Here is a 15,163-nt window from a genome sequence, read left to right on the forward strand (position 1 = left end):
AGCTGAATCTCCCAAGTTTGAGTGGCAAGCATATTATCCTTGTCATACACCCAAGAGGAGAGTGTTTCCCAAGGCTTTGTCTTAAGTCTGACACTGATGTCAGAGGTAGGAGTAAACTCAGCCATTCAACCTTTCTCTCATGGTATCCAACACACTGTATGTTGATGACTTTAAAACTTTTTGTCATTCTTGTAACATTAAAATCACTGAAATGCAACTTCAGTGATTTTAATAATATATATCCATGGGTTCAGTTTGTTAGGGAAAAAAAAAAAAAAAAAAAAAATGCCTGTGGACTTTTTCTGGAAAAACCCATTCATAACCCTGACCCATAATTAAAGATGAGGCCAGATTCTTAAGAGTCATTTTTCAAGGCTTACATTTCTTGTACATATTCGTCAACTAAGAGAAACATACAAGAAACTGCATTGAATATCCTCTGAGCTTTACCCTGTTCAGATTGCTTGTCAGTATTCCTTGCTTTGCTTTTATCTTGTACTTGTTTACTCAGAGCATGACTATAGGTTACAAGTTGAATAGGATGCAACCACCAACAGGTACTCTCCCTCTACAAGGGAGAGTACCTGTTGGTGGTTGCATCCTATCCATCATTGAGGTACACGTATATACTTAATGTATACTGACACATAGCCTCTGATGGATTTCACTCATCACATATTCTCATCTCTCCCTTGAAAAAGGGAGCTATCACATATCTGTGCCTTAAAAATAAAATCTTTGCCAAGTGGATTAGCATTTTTCTATGTGTTGTGAAGTTAAATATTACAATGTGTGTAGCCATCATCATCCTTTCAGGGATTTACACTCACTGGCCTTTTCTAGTCTCATTTCATCTTTCACTTGGTTATCACAGACTTATAGACATTCCAACTGGGTGGTATTGGAGTATCTTTTTGGGGTAACCTTGAACTGTCCATTCTTTCAACCGATAATTAAAGACGAGACATTTAATATCAGAATAGCAACTGAAGCCAAATTCGTATGACTCATTTTTGAAAGCCTACATTTCTTGTACATATTTGTCAACTAAGAGAAACATACAAGAGACCGCATTGAATATTCTCTGAGCTCTTTCCTGTTCAAATTCCTTGTCAGTATTCCTTGCTTTACCTTTATCTTGCATTGTTTACTCCAAGCATGATTATAGGTTACAAGTTGATGTCTCTGCAAGGAAGAGTATCTGTTGGTGGTTGCATCCTATCCATCATTGAGATACACGTATGCTTAATGTATACTGACACATAGCCTTTGATGGATTTCACTCATCACCTATTCTCAACCTTTATGTAAAACCAACCAACCTTCTCTCTCTCTCGCCTTGACAAATGGAGTTGTCACATCATCGTCATTTATTTATAATTTTGCAAATATAAATAGGGAAACCAATCAAAACAAATAAGTAGTCTGTGTGTACTAAGATAGGACTTGGATGTTCTTATGACGTGAAAGAAAACCAGGTTTCTCTGTCATATGCTAACTGACAGATCTCTGATGCTGAGAGTTGGGGTTTGTATTTGATTGAAGAAATGTTTGGGAGGTGCCTTAAAAATAAACTTTTTAATTTTATTTTAAGTTTTCACTGACTTTTATATCCTCCACCTGGGTAGTATTGGAGTATCTTTTTGGGGTAACCCTGAATTGTCCATTCTTTTAATATGTGAAGTCCACTAGGACAGCAGGTCCTACTCTCTAGGAATTTCATTTCTTCAGTTCTCTATTCTTTTTTTCTACTGCAGTTTTTATGATCCATAATTCATTTTTGTAGAGTAGAGAAGATCTTGCAAAACTTTATAAACTCTTATTCTTGTATGATTTTGGACTTTTGGTTTGAAAATACTATTGGCCATTTCTGTTATCTTTAGAAATTTTGATATCAATATCAGCTTCTGTTATATATGATACAGCACATCCAAGATATTTGAAACAGTTCATTTGTTCTAAAATTTTCTTTTCTATCATGATTTTTGTTTTGCCTGTTGATATTTGCATTTCAAATTCATTAGCAATTATGTTAAAGATACCAAGCAATTTTAAACCTGGTTTTACTCCATTTTTCCCAAGTGAGCAAACAGACAAAATGTCAAGTTTGCACCTGCAATTGATGCAAGACTAGCTGATCCCACAGGTAGTGCAAGACCAAGGCAACTCGTGGTAAAGTTGGAGCAAGCTCTGATCACTAATCTTAATATTTACCCTTAATGCCAAAACACATCTCCAAGAAGGGGATGTATGATGTTTTGTATTAAAGGCAAGGGGCCGCTACCCAGACCGGTTTCGACCTTTATTGAGGTCTCATCAGTGGGAGCCAGGCTAGAAATACCAAGATTTAGTAATGCAGAGCTTATAAGTATTTTACCAAAACAAGTACCATAAGGTGTTTTAACTTTATTAAATAAAAATCTCAGGAGGAGATCTAAATGTAGAAAGTATTTTTAACTTGGGTATAATTATGTTAAAGATACCAAGCAATTTTAAACCTGATTTTATTCCATTTTTCCCAAGTGAGCAAACAGGCAAAATATCAAGTTTGCGCCTGCAATTGATGCAAGACTAGCTGATCCCACAGGTAGTGCAAGACCAAGGCAACTCGTGGTAAAGGTGGAGCAAGCTCTGATCACTAATCTTAATATTTACCCTTAATGCCAAAACACATCTCCAAGAAGGGGATGTATGATGTTTGTATTAAAGGCAAGGGGCCACTACCCAGACCGGTTTCAACCTTTATTGAGGTCTCATCAGTGGGAGCCAGGCTAGAAATACCAAGATTTAGTAAACCTGTGGGATCAGCTAGTCTTGCATCAATTGCAGGCGCAAACTTGACATTTTGTCTGTTTGCTCACTTGGGAAAAATGGAGTAAAACCAGGTTTAAAATTGCTTGGTATCTTTAACATAATTCATTAGCAATTATGTTTGGAGTATATTGATCTCTGGAGTTCATCTTCACTTCTTGCTATAATGATTTGGTCATCTGCAAACAAAAAGAATATTAAGTATAGTTCCATGATCCAGTTTAAATGCTGGTTTTATATTTTTCATGCATTTCTTTACTATTTCATCTATATAGATAATAAATAAGAGTGGTGACATTGGGCATGCTTGATGGACTCTTCTGTTTATGATATCCATTCTTAAATTTTTCATTGATTCTTACAGCTATTTAGTTGTTTTAATAATGCTAATTATTGCTTCAAGCAGCTGATTTGCAATGTTTAGATTCTTGAGTATGATCTACAGTTTATTCCTTAAGATTTTGTCAAAGGTTCTTTTGGTAATCTACAAATGCTGTGCGTGTTTCTGTGTTGAATTCACCATTAAGATTTTTAATGTAAAAACTGGATCAGTACATGATCGTCTTTTTTGGAAGCAATTTTATTCTTCACATAGTTTGTCTTCTACATATGATTTAAGTTTTGAAGTTAATATTTGTGCATGAACTTATAACCAACATTTAGGAGACTTTTGCCTTTTTTTTATATATATATATTGGGATGATAATTGCCTGTATGCATGCAAAAGAGATTATACAATCTCTTTTGCATGCTTGAATACAGTATTACCGTACATGATCACAATAGTTTCATCCCATGGGAGTTTTTCTGTCCATCATGCAGTCGCTCATGGTGTCAACTAAAGAAGTTGTTTACTTCATCTCCCCCCACCCATATGAGACACTTGCTTGTGATGGATGGGACCTTCCAGTGATGGTATGGCCCTTTTCTTTCTTATTCTTTTTCTATGCTTTTCTTCCTGTAGTCCGACTGAGTTATATTTACTCTTCTCTTTTAGACCACTATCACTGGGATCCAGTGCCTCACTGCCATGTTTGCAGTGAAATGTGACCCATGGATATCTGGAAAGGGAATTCTGTTAGTCTCATACTACTTTGATTTCTACTTTGGCAAGATGAATGGTCTTGGCTAGGAATATTCCACTAATGCACTTGCCTGAAAGGGACAAGGGTGTTGCAGTAAGTCTTGTTCCCCATGGTCTTGGGATAGGATCCAAGACTTGCTGTTGTTCACATATAGCATCTGGGGTAATCCTGGTGTTCCACTTCTGGCTGCAATCACTGCTTGCTGGAGAGTGGGCAACCGTGTGTGGTTCTGAGGTTGGTGGAGAGCTCTGGCACTGAACCAAACTCTGCCTGAGAATGAATAATTTTTTTTTCTACTAGTTTATTAGTGCCCTCAACAATGTTCAGAAACCATAGAATTATCAACAGAAAACTAAAGTAAGAAACAAAATACATTAGAAACTGAAACAAATACACATTTTTTGTAATCTTACACATGGCAAGTGAATATCCAATTGAAAAAATGTCAGCCTTCTTCTAGAAGGTTCGGAAGGGTTTCCAGGATCTCCGAAAGCTGTAAAAGTTCTGCATTCAGGAGATATCCTTATTGAAGCAGCTACAGCGGCACAATCAGAAAAATTACTCCATGAATCAGGTAATACCAATTATGATTACCTTCCACAATGCTTTAAACTTTTCTAGAGGTGTAATATCAGTGGGACTTCCTTGATGTCCTCGATGAAGAGGTATGCCCTGAACTCAAGAATCAGGGAGTGACACCCATAAGGTGTCACTCCCTGATACATAAGAATGGATATCTGATTCTCATCACCTCGTTCTTTTCAACAAACTAAAACCCAACATATGTCAAAAATAGGATATCTTAACTGCTCATCATGGCTCTATGTGTACTAAAGTTTATGCATCATAAACTCTTTATGGTGCTTTAAATGTTAGAAATATGGTCATTCTCAAACTGCCTGTCATGGCTCAGCCATTGGTGCCTGATGTGAGAGTAAAGGTCATGAGAATAAAGACTAAGAGCAAAACACAAAATGCAATTAGAGAAGCCTAATTGCTTACCCAAACAACTATAACCTGAAGCTCTTCAAAAACAGATGACAAAGGTAAATGTAATAAGAGGAAGAGTAGAAGCATGTTCATTGTTTGCAGTTACACAGTTAAGAGATGCTAGACAGCTGCTGCACTTGTATTAACAGATACAACAGAAAGTGGAGGAATGATAGTTGCCTCACTGGAGCAGTGACCATAGAAATGGTAAAATAAACAGAGTATTGAATCAGTGTCTGTGAGATGGAAGGTGAAGTGAATCTGTAAGAGAAGGATCATCTGACCTGGTCGGCCGAGTGGTCAGCATATCCGTTCTCCAGCAAAAAGGCTGTGGGTTTTAATCCTACCATGAGTATGGATGTTTGTGATTGTCTGTGGAAATACCAGTGGTGGTGGTGGGCGATTAGTTGTATTTGGTGGAGATAGAGAGCTATAGAGCAGGTGCCTACCCTCAGTGAATCTTTGGACTCTCTAGAGGTGTCATGTGTTAATAATAACAATCTGTGAATCTGATCGCTAGCCTCTGGACAGCATCAAGAATTATAAGGGAAGTTTAATGTACAACACCCCAAACACATGAGCAGTACAGTAGTCCTCCCCCTTATCTGTGGTTTCAGTTACCTGTGGTCAACCCTGGCTGCCCGAAAATATTAAATGGAAAATTCCAGAAAGAAACAATTCATAAGTTTTAAATTAGTTCTAAAAGTTTTAAAATTAAATTTTAGAGTAGTTGGATGAAATCTCGTGCCATCCTGCCTGGGATTTGGATCATCCTTTTGCCCTGCATATCCATGCTGTATTGTATACGCTACCTGCCCATTAGTCACTTTGTAGCCATCTTGGTTATCTTATCAGCTGTCATGGTATTGCAGTGTTTGTGTTCAGGTTATCCTTATTTTACTTAATAATGGCACCAAAGCGGTACAAGAGTAATGATGCTGGTAATTCAGATATGCCAACAATAAAATGCTTCCTTTAAGTGAAAAGGTACAACAAATTCTTGACTTCATAAGAAAAAAAAATCATAGGATTGATTCTATTCACCTAATTCGTATTACAGTATATTGTTATAATTATTCTATTTTATTCTTAGTTATTGTTGTTAATGTCTTACTGTTCCTAATTTATAAATTAAACTTTATCATAGGTATGCATATATAGGAAAACACATAGTATATATAGGGTTTGGTACTGTTCACCGTTTCAAGTATCCATGGGGAAGAAAAGTATGAAGATCAATTTTTTTAAAGCACTGGTTGCAGATGATCTTGTAGCCTAGGATGTAAGAGTACTGCATGGTTTATCACATAAGTAGAATGAGTGCAAAGTACTATCATCTGGAAATTAAAGATACCAAGAAATTATATACTTGGTTTAATCCTTTATCCAAGTGTAAGCAAAACAAAGTTTGCACCTGAAATATAATCAGGACTGGGGCAACTCGTATATAGAAGCTAATGGCTTCACATCACTTACCTTAGTATCCCATAATGCAAAGGCAGATATCCTTACAGGTATGTATACTGCTATGCATGATGGGAAGGGTCTCTACCCAGACCGGTTTCAACTCTGATTGATGACTCATCAGTGGGAACCAGACCCAAAGGTGATACTAAGGTTGAAGTAATGCCAAAGTCATATTTTCATATACAAGTAGCCGAAAGGTTTCACACCTTATTATTAAAATACTCTGGATTAGAGATAGTTGTGGGAAGTTTTTCCACTTGGTTATACTATAAATTAAAGATACCAAGAAATTATATACTTGGTTTAATCCTTTATCCAAGTGTAAGCAAAACAAAGTTTGCAATTGAAATATAATCAGAACTGGGGTAGCTCGTATATAGAAGCTAATGACTTCACATCACTTGCCTTAGTATCCCATAATGCAAAGCTTAAGGGTAGGTATACATACCCATAAGTGCATGTAGTGTCAGTTTTCTTTAACATGGAAAAAACGTATAGCAATACATAGAGATTTGGAATACTGAAAAACCTACACAATTTTGGTCTTAGAGGAATCTCCTTTTTTTTTTTTTTTTTTTAAATTAAGAACTTATCTAAATGAATTTTCCAAGTCCAAGTGGAAACCACACTCTCTTGAATGTATAACTAAAGGGAGGATATCCCACAAGATTCAGTTTTAAGTGTCATACTTTTTGCACTCAAGGTCAAAGTTAATAATAGAACAACTTTCTCCAAGAGTAAGTGATATCCTCTATGGATGACTTTACCATCTTTTGTCATTCATGCAATATAAGGGCCATAAAAATAATACAACTACCACAAGACATTGACCATCTTTTAAGGTGGGTCCTTGAAAATGGGTTCAAATTTTCACAGCAGAAGACAGTTTGTGTGCTCTTTTGCTACATTATGTCATCTTCATCCCATCCTAGAATTCCAACTAAGACAAACATTAATCCCAATTGCACCAGAAGCAAAATTCTTGTAAAATATATTTGTCAATAAATTGTTTCTTCCCTCATATATTTCACTTATGAGATAAGAGTGCCATAAAAAAAGGAGCATCCTTTGCACTCTGTCTCCACCTCTCGAGGTGCTGACAGATGTTATTAGCTTCATTTTTATAGCACACTGATGAGTTCAAAACTTGATTATCGGTGTCCCAAGTCTGTGCTTCTGCCAGGAAAAGTACCCTGTGATGGCTAACCCCTATTCAGCATCAACACATCAGAATTTCAACGGAAGCATGTTAAACTTTCCATTCCTAGTCTGTACATCGAAGTAAATTAACTGCCTTTGTCGCTTTGATGTCAGTAGCTGTTTTTGCAATGACAATGAAAAACAGAGAGGGAGAGAGAGAGAGACCATACAATGATTACTAGCAGATTATCAGACTTTTTTTTCACAATGGCAGTCATCTTGGAATATTATTATTATTATTTTACGCAGGCATCTCCGTGGAGTCTTAAGACTCATCGTAGGAAACCCAGACTATCCACACAATATATATCCTACCTATCCTTGAAACCATTACCAGACAACCATTACACAACCATTACTCACAGCTGACACAGGCAATCCATTCCATTCATTCACCACTCTCCAAGTAGAAAAATCTAGCCCTAGCATCCTCTCTAACCATCCCCTTACTCACCTTCCAGGGACAACCGCTTGTTCTGCCCCCTCTAACCAAGTGCTGAAACATTATCCCTGCATCAATCCTATAAATGCCCTTAAGTTATATGTTTCTATATTATCTCCTTTTTTTGCCTATCAACTAACTTTTGCATTCCACAAACCCTTAATCTGTCATCATTGATAATGGAATGCCAACACTTAGACAGATATCATAAGATTCAGACAAATGAAGTTTTTAATTTTTTGTAATTAATTAATTTTTAGAATACACATTTGATCCTAAAATGCTTTTTATTTCTATATTTGTCATTCAACTTAAAAAAAAAATATATATATATATATATTTCACTGTTTTCTATTTCCCTGTGTACAACTGTAATATTTGCAATGGTGCAAAATGACTTTTGCTGTCGTTGTGACAATAAGTTAAATAGATAAGACAAATAGATAAATTAAAAAATAGCTGAATTTCTGGCAATAACATGTATGCATCTCACTATAATTTTGCATTGTATGTATCCTTTTGTTTTAGCTGAAGACACACTTAATGTGAATATTACAAGTGCATTTCTCAAAATGTATAATGATGTCAAGCGAAATTGGATGGAGGACTATTTCAGAAAGTAAGTATATTTGAACTTTGTGGGCACATATACATGCATGATAACACAGACATTTTTCACAATAAATGTGGGAGTGATTTCCAGAGAAGGAACCGAGTGAAATGTAACCTGATTTATTTTATATGACTGGGTATCAGGTTTCTGTTTACTTTCATAGATCATTATAAAGAAGTTAGTGTTTGATTTAGTGGTAAATAATTAAATTGCTAATAGTTAATCCTCTTGTGTTAATGCAATGTTAAGAGAGTATTTCATTTGGTAGAAAGATATCATTTTATAAGAAGTTTTTTTTTCATTTGGTCATAAAGTACAAAGTCTAGGCATAAATACTGTTACAGCTTGAACAACGCATAAACCTTTAATCTATCAGTAAATCAAATGCTTTCATCACATACAAACCACAAGTATAATGTGCATGTAGCAGCAGTCAATATTCAAAATGTCCCCCTTTTGCCTTCATATACGCCCAAAGTCTGTGAGTCTGTATATCGATGGCGGCATACACAGTATCCAACAGAAATGCTGCTGTTTACTCCAAATCCATCTTCAAGCTGGCAATTCTGGGGTGTTGTTTCTTGCAGGCTATTCTGTTAGGCTTCTACCATAATTTGAGGTCCAACAGATTCAGATTGGGACTTCCAGATGGTCAATCAGATGGCGATATGTGGTTGGGTACATTCACCTCCAACTACTGCTGTGTGGTCCTCGCCCTGGATGCAGTAGCTGAGCCCTGTTGGAAGGTCCACTGCCTACCACGAAATGAGATGTTGTTCAGTGGCCATACCACAGGTTCCAGCACAGAGTCTTGATACACATTGGCAGGGATTTTGTCCCCTTTCTCTCAGAAATGCAACTTGGATCCCCCCCCCCCCCCGATATGTCATCCTTTACCAAACTATCATTGACATGGGGTGATGACTTCTCTGAATCCTGAGTGTTATGGCACATACTGTGTGACCATTCGTAGGATACACCCAATCATTTTGGCAAGTTAAATGACTCTTTAATAGTGAAAATCTTATCTGTGAAGAAGTTATCTTTGTGTCTGTTGTTTGTACTCTGCTGGAGATGTGCCTTTGATTTTATCACCTTCTGCTTAATAAGTTTTGATGTTAGGAAGTGTCCAGTAGAATGACGATAGGCTCTCATCCCAAGGTCATCGATTATTAATGTGACATCGTTCACTGTAAAAAGTTCATCTCTTGCAACATCATTTTCTGCATTGTCACAGGATTACAGTGGAGACATGTCTTCACAGTTCTCACAAGCTGTTATTGCATCCTAAGGCAGCATGTTTGATCTGTTCTTTAGCAGTCAGATATGTCTTCTGTATAGTTATAATGGTTAATAGTCTGATACACAAACATCTCACTAATCTTGAGTGTTTTTAGCATGTTGAAAATAACAGGTGGCTGCATTCCAACCTAGTGAAGTGCTATTTCATCTACGTGTGGGTCTCATAAGTAGGGTGACCTCCCATGATGAGTCCTTGGACTCCCTGGAGGTGTCACATAATAATAATATATAATAATAATAATCCTCTCCCTCCCCCCAATGCATGTTAACCTGTAGAGCTAGACAACTCTCTCTCTACTAATAAACATGCAAATGTTGGCTGTACACTTGGCCACTAACAAAACTGGGCTTATACGATTCTGTGGACAGTGCAGAAATTGTAACAGTATTTATGGCAAGACCATGTATATTATATTTGACAGGAATTTATATTCTTGTTTTAATCCTTACCCAAGTCTAAGTAAACAAAGTTTGGGTTAAAAATCTTCATAAATCTATCAACTTCACATCAGTTGCATTAGGTGTAAAGCACTCTTTCCTTTGGATGCATATTGTTATTGAGATCTCATTAGTGGGAGTAAGACTCAGGATTATCCCAAGGTTGAATCAATCTATAAGTCATATATTTTCCATGTACAGTATTAAAAAGATGTATTATCATACATGATTGAAATCTCTCTCTGGAGAGAAATTGGTAGGAAGATTTTTCAATTGATTAGAAAATACATTATTTTTGACAAGAAACTATATTATTGCTTTATTCCTTACTGAAGCATTTGGAAATAAAATTTGTGCATGAAGCATCTGAACTAGAAGATTTCAATGGTATGGTTATATACCATTTTACTACTTATACATATTAAATATATGACTTCTGCATTGATTCAATTTTTGTATCTTCCTGGACCAGGCTCTCTGATGAGACTTCACTAAAAGTTGAAAGAGGTTTTGGAAGTGACCCTTCCCATAATGCATTGCAATATATATGTCCAAAAGAAAGCATGCTTTACATTATACTAAGGCAATTGATGTGAAGTTAACAGCCTCTATGTACAGGTAGAATAGATGCGAAGATACTTCACATGCAAACTTTAATTACTTATGCTTGAGTTAGGATTAAAACATGAATATAATTTCTTGTCAATTGTAAGATGGAGTTCAATTTATGTTTACAATATTTAAAGCACATTGATTTTTGTGCAAACTTCTGTCTCAGGCATCACTTAAATTACATCGAATGACTTAACAATGATTAAATATTGCAGTATGTCTTAGCAGTGAAAAGTGATTTTCAGATATTTTCCATTCTATCTCACATCTTGTTTATATGTCATTAAGTGTTCCAGAAATTCAGTACGTCGTTATTTTTCTGAGGATATTCGATAATAATGTTGTAGCACTCTCTTGGTTGGAGTCTTTCTCTTTTTTTTATCGTGAAACCCACCCACATAAGTCTCTTAAGATATACCACTTTTAGTATTAGTACTGTGAATATGCTAAGGGTAAACCTTAGATAAACCAATAACTTTACTCTAGAGTCCAAAAATGATCCTTATTCAAGCCTTCTAAACTTCAGCTCTCTATCTACTATCCTATCCTACTCATCTATCCATCCTTTGATGGGTTGAGTTCCCCCCCCCCCCCAACGAGGAGGCTTACCACTAGTTATTGCAGCCAGGTCATCACTCCTTCCTTCATCCCCCAAGGGCAGTATTTCTGGCTGTAATCTGTGTGTGTTCACGGGGCTAGTTTGCCTCTTCTGAGGAATGAAAAACCTGAGTTTCCATTTAAAAAAAAAAAAAAAAATATACCTCCATAAATCCCCTAACTCACCTTCCATCAAAAGAGACCAGATAAAGAAAGGTCAGTCCTTTGGTCAGAAAGACCAGTGTTCGATTCCTCACGTCACTAACAGGAATCGAACACAGATCTTTCTGACCAAATTCCTGATTTCCTTTCCTGATTGAAAAATTAAACAGACTATAATGATTGGATAAACTGCAGTTCTAATTTTCTGTTGTATTTTTGCATTCTGGTAGATATTGATCCTTACTGTTACAAAGAGATATACCATTGATTCTGCTTGTCATCGGGAAGTGGCTTTCTGCATGAACAATAATTTGTGATTTTATTTTGTTATTCAGTGTTTATGCAGTCATTGCCATATGTTCCATTGTTGAATAGTGTTTTCCATTAACTGACAGGTCCTCATCATACTATGATATGATGAATAATTTTTTTATGGTCTATAATGAAAATATGAAGTATGTATAAATCTGCCATCATGGATTTATAGTAAATGTTACTATTCATTTTATTACCTTACAATTTTCCTATTTGCCCTGAGAACAATGATCTATCCAAATGCCAATCTGTTCCATGTTCAGATGCGGTCTGTTTCTTCCATACAGTTCTTTTCTATCCTCATATGCACTCTAAGCATTCATATATTCCAGACCTCTCTTTCAACAGATTCTTGCTATTATGCCATTCATTATTGCTGCTCTCCTCCTTAATTCTGCATTATTATATCTGGGTAAAACACTCGCTGTCTTCTCTCTCACCCTTTTCTGGCGCACAATTCCTATTAATAATCCCAAATCTCTTGCTACCTAATTCACATTGCCTCTCAGATCATTCATAAGAACCATCACTGTCATATCATACACATTCTCACCTCACTTTATGGCTATAGTCATACTCTCTGTTGAACCTCCATTCTGTTCTGCACAACACAGATCAGTGAATCTCCATGAGGTATGGAAGCTCTCTTGATTGAATTACTTGAGTTATATTGATTGTCCATAATATTAAAAAAAAAAAAAGGTTTTTTTGTTTTGTTTTAACTTACAGATGATTGGAGAGTAACAGTGTTTAAACCTGTTGCATGTTTGAACTTTGGGGTGAAAGAATAGAATAAGAAGCAAATAAATGGCAAAGAAATATATCACTGTCATATCATACACATTCTCACTTCACTTTATGGCTATAGTCATACTCTCTGTTGAACCTCCATTCTGTTCTACACAACACAGATCAGTGAATCTCCATACATCACTCCCCTCAGAGATCCATTTATCCTTTGCTCACTTGTAACTCTTACTCTCTCTCCCCTCTCCAACATGCTCCCTCATTGCTCTCCTGCTTATCTTTTACCTTCCTCACATCTTTTTATTTCTCCTGAGTTCTGAACTTTCTCTCATTCCTTTTCCTAGTTTTCCCATTCTCTCTCTTTCTCTTCTTGTGTCATTCCCATAATTTTCTCTCACATTGTTTACCTCACATCACTCAGCCTTTCAAGCTTTTTAATCTTTGGGATATAATAAATTTAGTTTAATCCTTTATCCTTTTAATCTTTCCAATAAGACAAGTCAACTTACTTAAATTAAGGGGCTATTAAATCCCACATAGTTTTAAAACCGAATAAAACTCAAAGATTGGAATCAGAGAATTTCTTGCCGAATATAGTAAACTATAAAGTATCGGCGAACACTTAGCGTGAGCTAATGCAAGTGACCCTAGTACATAGTACAATACCGGACGACTCGTTGCAAAGGTGGGGAAAGTTCAGATCGCTATTCTTAGGTATTTTCTATAATGTAAAAACACATTTCCTAGGAAATGTGTTTTTACATTATGGGTAAAAGTCGTCCGGTATTGTACTACGTACTAGGGTCACTTGCATTAGCTCATGCTAAGTGTTCGCCGATACTTTATAGTTTACTATATTCGGCAAGAAACTCTCTGATTCTAATCTTTGAGTTTCTTATTCAGTTTTAAAACTATGTGTGATTTAATATCCCCTTAATTTAAGTAATGTTTTCATTGCCGAAATGAAGCTTATTAGTAACTTAATGGTTGCACCTGTTTGGAAAACTCGTTCGCAGAGTATATAAGTTCTTTTCGCTATACACTTTGGTATTAGGTCTAGCTACTCACTGATGAAGCCTCAAAAAAGGCTGAAACCGGTCTGGGTAGTGACCTCCCTCCATAATGAAATAACAGCATACATTTCCTAGGAAATGTGTTTTTACATTATGGAAAATACCTACGAATAGCGATCTGAACTTTCCCCACCTTTGCAATGAGTCGTCCGGTATTGTACTACGTACTAGGGTCACTTGCATTAGGTCACGCTAAGTGTTCGCCGATACTTTATAGTTTACTATATTCGGCAAGAAACTCTCTGATTCCAATCTTTGAGTTTCTTATTCGGTTTTAAAACTATGTGGGATTTAATAACCCCTTAATTTAAGTAATGTTTTCATTGCCGAAATGAAGCTTATTAGCTCTTTATACTTAAGTAACTTAATGGTTGCACCTGCTTGGAAAACTTGTTCGCAGAGTATAAGTTCTTTTCGCTATACACTTTGGTATTAGGTCTAGCTACTCACTGATGAAGCCTCAAAAAAGACTGAAACCGGTCTGGGTAGTGACCTCCCTCCATAATGAAATAACAGCATACATTTCCTAGGAAATGTGTTTTTACATTATGGAAAATACCTAAGAATAGCAATCTGAACTTTCCCCACCTTTGCAACTAGTCGTCCGGTATTGTACTACGTACTAGGGTTTCTCGCATTAGCTCACGCTAAGTGTTCGCCGATACTTTATAGTTTACTATATTTGGCAAGAAACTCTCTGATTCCAATCTTTGAGTTTCTTATTCGGTTTTAAAACTATGTGGGATTTAATATCCCCTTAATTTAAGTAATGTTTTCATTGCTGAAATGAAGCTTATTAGCTCTTTATACTCAAGTCAACTTATTTTTCACACCTTCCACTTTCTCACTCAGTACCAGTGTCTCCCTCTCCAAGCATCAAATCCTCACTTGGGATTTACTGACGCAGTCAATACCATCCTGCAGGTTATACATATCTTCAGTGAAACTATCTAATATCAGGTTACTTACCACCTGATGCTCACCTTTCTCCCCCTTGATCACACTACTCATAACTCTCTCCCAGCAAACACTCGATTATCCAGATCACTTAATTTCTCCCGCTGTTTACATTTCATGCAAACATGCCCCCCCCCCCCCCCAATACATTTTTAAATGCTGGGAAGCATACACGTTGCAAGTCAGGCATGTTACAAAATTTTGTATTATACTGTGCAAAATGTAATCTTTAAATGATGGTGAGCTAATCTTCCATCAGTTATGCCATTTACGAATCAGTAAGCACCATAATTGATCAAAGGGAATGTACAACGCACAAAGCAGAATATTTGAAAAAACACTTCAAACTCAA

General features: G+C 36.3%; 1 protein-coding gene across 1 annotated transcript in view; it reads left to right on the top strand.

The window, feature by feature from the left end:
* Vps13D (vacuolar protein sorting 13D) overlaps window positions 1–15,163 on the top strand; it is a 1,260,195-nt gene that overhangs the window by 780,066 nt on the left and 464,966 nt on the right. The window contains exon 51 of the mRNA XM_090393926.1: window positions 8,524–8,614. Within this exon, the coding sequence (XP_090250052.1) occupies window positions 8,524–8,614 (91 nt within the window). The remainder of the gene's footprint in view (window positions 1–8,523; window positions 8,615–15,163) is intronic.

The sequence above is a fragment of the Typopeltis vanoorti genome, chromosome 6, assembly GCF_054136105.1.
Source record: "Typopeltis vanoorti isolate ZY-2024b chromosome 6, IOZ_Tvanoo_1.0, whole genome shotgun sequence".
In the NCBI taxonomy this organism is placed as follows: domain Eukaryota; kingdom Metazoa; phylum Arthropoda; class Arachnida; order Uropygi; family Thelyphonidae; genus Typopeltis; species Typopeltis vanoorti.